The sequence below is a fragment of the Procambarus clarkii genome, chromosome 75 (genome assembly GCF_040958095.1).
Source record: "Procambarus clarkii isolate CNS0578487 chromosome 75, FALCON_Pclarkii_2.0, whole genome shotgun sequence".
Lineage (NCBI taxonomy): Eukaryota > Metazoa > Arthropoda > Malacostraca > Decapoda > Cambaridae > Procambarus > Procambarus clarkii.
The window spans coordinates 14,059,557-14,062,607 of NC_091224.1; the positions used below are offsets into that span (position 1 = coordinate 14,059,557).

The 3,051-nt window shown below is 48.2% G+C and overlaps 1 protein-coding gene across 1 annotated transcript in view; it reads right to left on the minus strand.

The window, feature by feature from the left end:
* LOC123771643 (uncharacterized) overlaps nucleotides 1-2,498 on the minus strand; it is a 188,924-nt gene extending 186,426 nt beyond the window's left edge. Inside the window, exon 1 of the mRNA XM_045764256.2 lies at nucleotides 2,263-2,498. Within this exon, the coding sequence (XP_045620212.2) occupies nucleotides 2,263-2,336 (74 nt within the window). The 5' untranslated portion in view covers nucleotides 2,337-2,498. The remainder of the gene's footprint in view (nucleotides 1-2,262) is intronic.
* Between the last annotated feature and the right edge of the window lie 553 nt (nucleotides 2,499-3,051).

Consider the following 3,051-nt stretch of genomic DNA (forward strand, 5'->3'; position numbering starts at 1 on the left):
AATTATAAAATATATATATATATATATATATATATATATATATATATATATATATATATATATATATATATATATATATATATATATATATATATATATATATATATATATATATATGTCGTACCTAGTAGCCAGAACGCACTTGTCAGCCTACTATGCAAGGCCCGATTTGCCTAATAAGCCAAGTTTTCATGAATTAATTGCATTTCGACTACCTAACCTAACCTAACCTAACTTTTTCGGCTACCTAACCTAACCTAATCTATAAAGATAGGTTAGGTTAGGTAGGGTTGGTTGAGTTCAGTCATATATCTACGTTAATTTTAACTCCAATAAATAAAAATTGACCTCATACATAATGAAATGGGTAGCTTTATCATTTCAGAAGAAAAAAATTAGAGAAAATATATTAATTCAGGAAAACTTGGCTTATTAGGCAAATCGGGCCTTGCATAGTAGGCTGAGAAGTGCGTTCTGGCTATTAGGTACGACATATATATATATATATATATATATATATATATATATACATATATACACATACATACATATATACATACATACATACACACACACCACAAAGATACATTTGACTAATTATGGTTTTCATAGTAGTTTTCTGCATTTTTTTTTTAAATCTAGAAAAGGGAAGGGAACTATCAGGAGAAAGTGCCAAGCCACTATGACTATATAGCACTTGGAAGAGATTAGGATAAGGATTTGGGATGGGACGGGGAAAGGAATTGTGCCCAACCACTTGGACGGTCGAGAATTGAACGTCGACCTGCATGAAGATAATGTGAAATACAGACTAGATAATAAAAAAAAAAAGTGTGCTTGTGAGTGAATGTGGAGTCCTGGGGGCCACACCAGTGTGACACACTGGAGCCACACCAGTGTGGCACCCTGGGGCCACACCAGTGTGACACCCTGGAGCCACACCAGTGTGACACCCCTGGAGCCACACCAGTGTGAAACCCTGGAGCCACACCAGTGTGAAACCCTGGAGCCACACCAGTGTGAAACCCTGGAGCCACACCAGTGTGAAACCCTGGAGCCACACCAGTGTGAAACCCTGGAGCCACACCAGTGTGAAACCCTGGAGCCACACCAGTGTGAAACCCTGGAGCCACACCAGTGTGAAACCCTGGAGCCACACCAGTGTGAAACCCTGGAGCCACACCAGTGTGAAACCCTGGAGCCACACCAGTGTGAAACCCTGGAGCCACACCAGTGTGAAACCCTGGAGCCACACCAGTGTGAAACCCTGGAGCCACACCAGTGTGAAACCCTGGAGCCACACCAGTGTGAAACCCTGGAGCCACACCAGTGTGAAACCCTGGAGCCACACCAGTGTGAAACCCTGGAGCCACACCAGTGTGAAACCCTGGGGCCACACCAGTGTGAAACCCTGGGGCCACACCAGTGTGAAACCCTGGGGCCACACCAGTGTGAAACCCTGGGGCCACACCAGTGTGAAACCCTGGGGCCACACCAGTGTGAAACCCTGGAGCCACACCAGTGTGAAACCCTGGAGCCACACCAGTGTGACGCACTGGGGCCACACCAGTGTGAAACCCTGGAGCCACACCAGTGTGACACACGGGCCACACGTGTGGCACACTGGGGACACACCAGTGTGGCACACTGGGGCCACATGTGTGGCACAATGGAGCCACACCAGTGTGACACCCTGGAGCCACACCAGTGGCACACTGAAGCCCACACGTGTGGCACACTGGAGCCACACCACTGTGCCGCCCTGGGCCACACCAAGGTGTCGCCCTGGGCCACATCAAGGTATGGCTCTGGGCCACACCAAGGTATGGCTCTGGGCCACACCAAGGTATGGCCCTGGGCCACACCAAGGTATGGCCCTGGGCCACACCAAGGTATGGCCCTGGGCCACAACAAGGTATGGCCCAGGGCCACACCAAGGTGTCGACCTGGGCCACACCAGTGTGTCGCCCTGGACCACACCAAAGTGGCGCCCCGGGCCGCAGCAGGTGTGGCTATGGGTGGGCTGGACAAGGAAGTAGTAAGAGAGTGGTGTGACCGGCGAGGCTGTGTGTGTGTGGTGTCAACAACTTCACCACCTCGGCCCATCCCCTCCTCCAGCGCCTCCTCCTGCTACCAGCCTTCCCCAGCTCCTCACAGCCCCCTCCTCAGCTCCTCGTCCCCGCCACAGGGAAAAAAGTAAGAGTGAACGAAAGGGAAACAGTGAAGGTTGTTCACTGCGACGGCTTGTTTTGCCTCTCTCACCTGTCAAGTTCCGAGAGAACTTGTAACTCCTGAGGTGTCAGGTTTATCTCCTCCGTCGTCTCCGTTACCTCCATTGTCGTCACCGATTAAGCACTAACACTGACTCCATATACACAAGAAACACTCTCACTGTAAAGGTATATTATCACTCATATTCACTGGTAACTCTGTACTGGGAGCACATCGCATGTACACTGCACCAGAACAACTGGACGAGTACACGCTGGGGGAGCTGTGCAGGGCCGCCCCGCCTCGCCTCCCGACCCGACACCACCTACTCCTTTACCGCACCTTTAATTCCCACCCCTACACTCTCCCTTCAACCCCTTTACTCCCTTTATAATTAAACCAAATTTAATTTTATAGGCTAGAACATTTGTCTATTAGCAGCTAGGGGTGTATAAAGCCGATAAACAAAGGGGTTAATGTATGGCAACTGCCGTAGAGTAATCACATCAAATTTCAGTTGCGCTTCCTGCATCGTTTTTAAATCTAACGACACTTGATAGGTTCAGGATAATATGTATTAGTACGGAGGGGTAATAGTGGAAAGTGGGCGGGTTAAGGAGCTACAAGCCCCCAGCGGGAGTGTCTCAGTTCCCGTCTGCCCCTGCGATGGTGTCTTGACCTTCCCAGGAGTTCACCACCTCCCGCTCATCTCTCAATCACACACTCTCTTAAAGCTACGATACATGGCTTAAAACTCCAAAATATATCGTGTATAAACTTTGATTACAATATATTAACTGTCGTTAATTACTAAAAATCAAATGTATATTTAGTACTTGG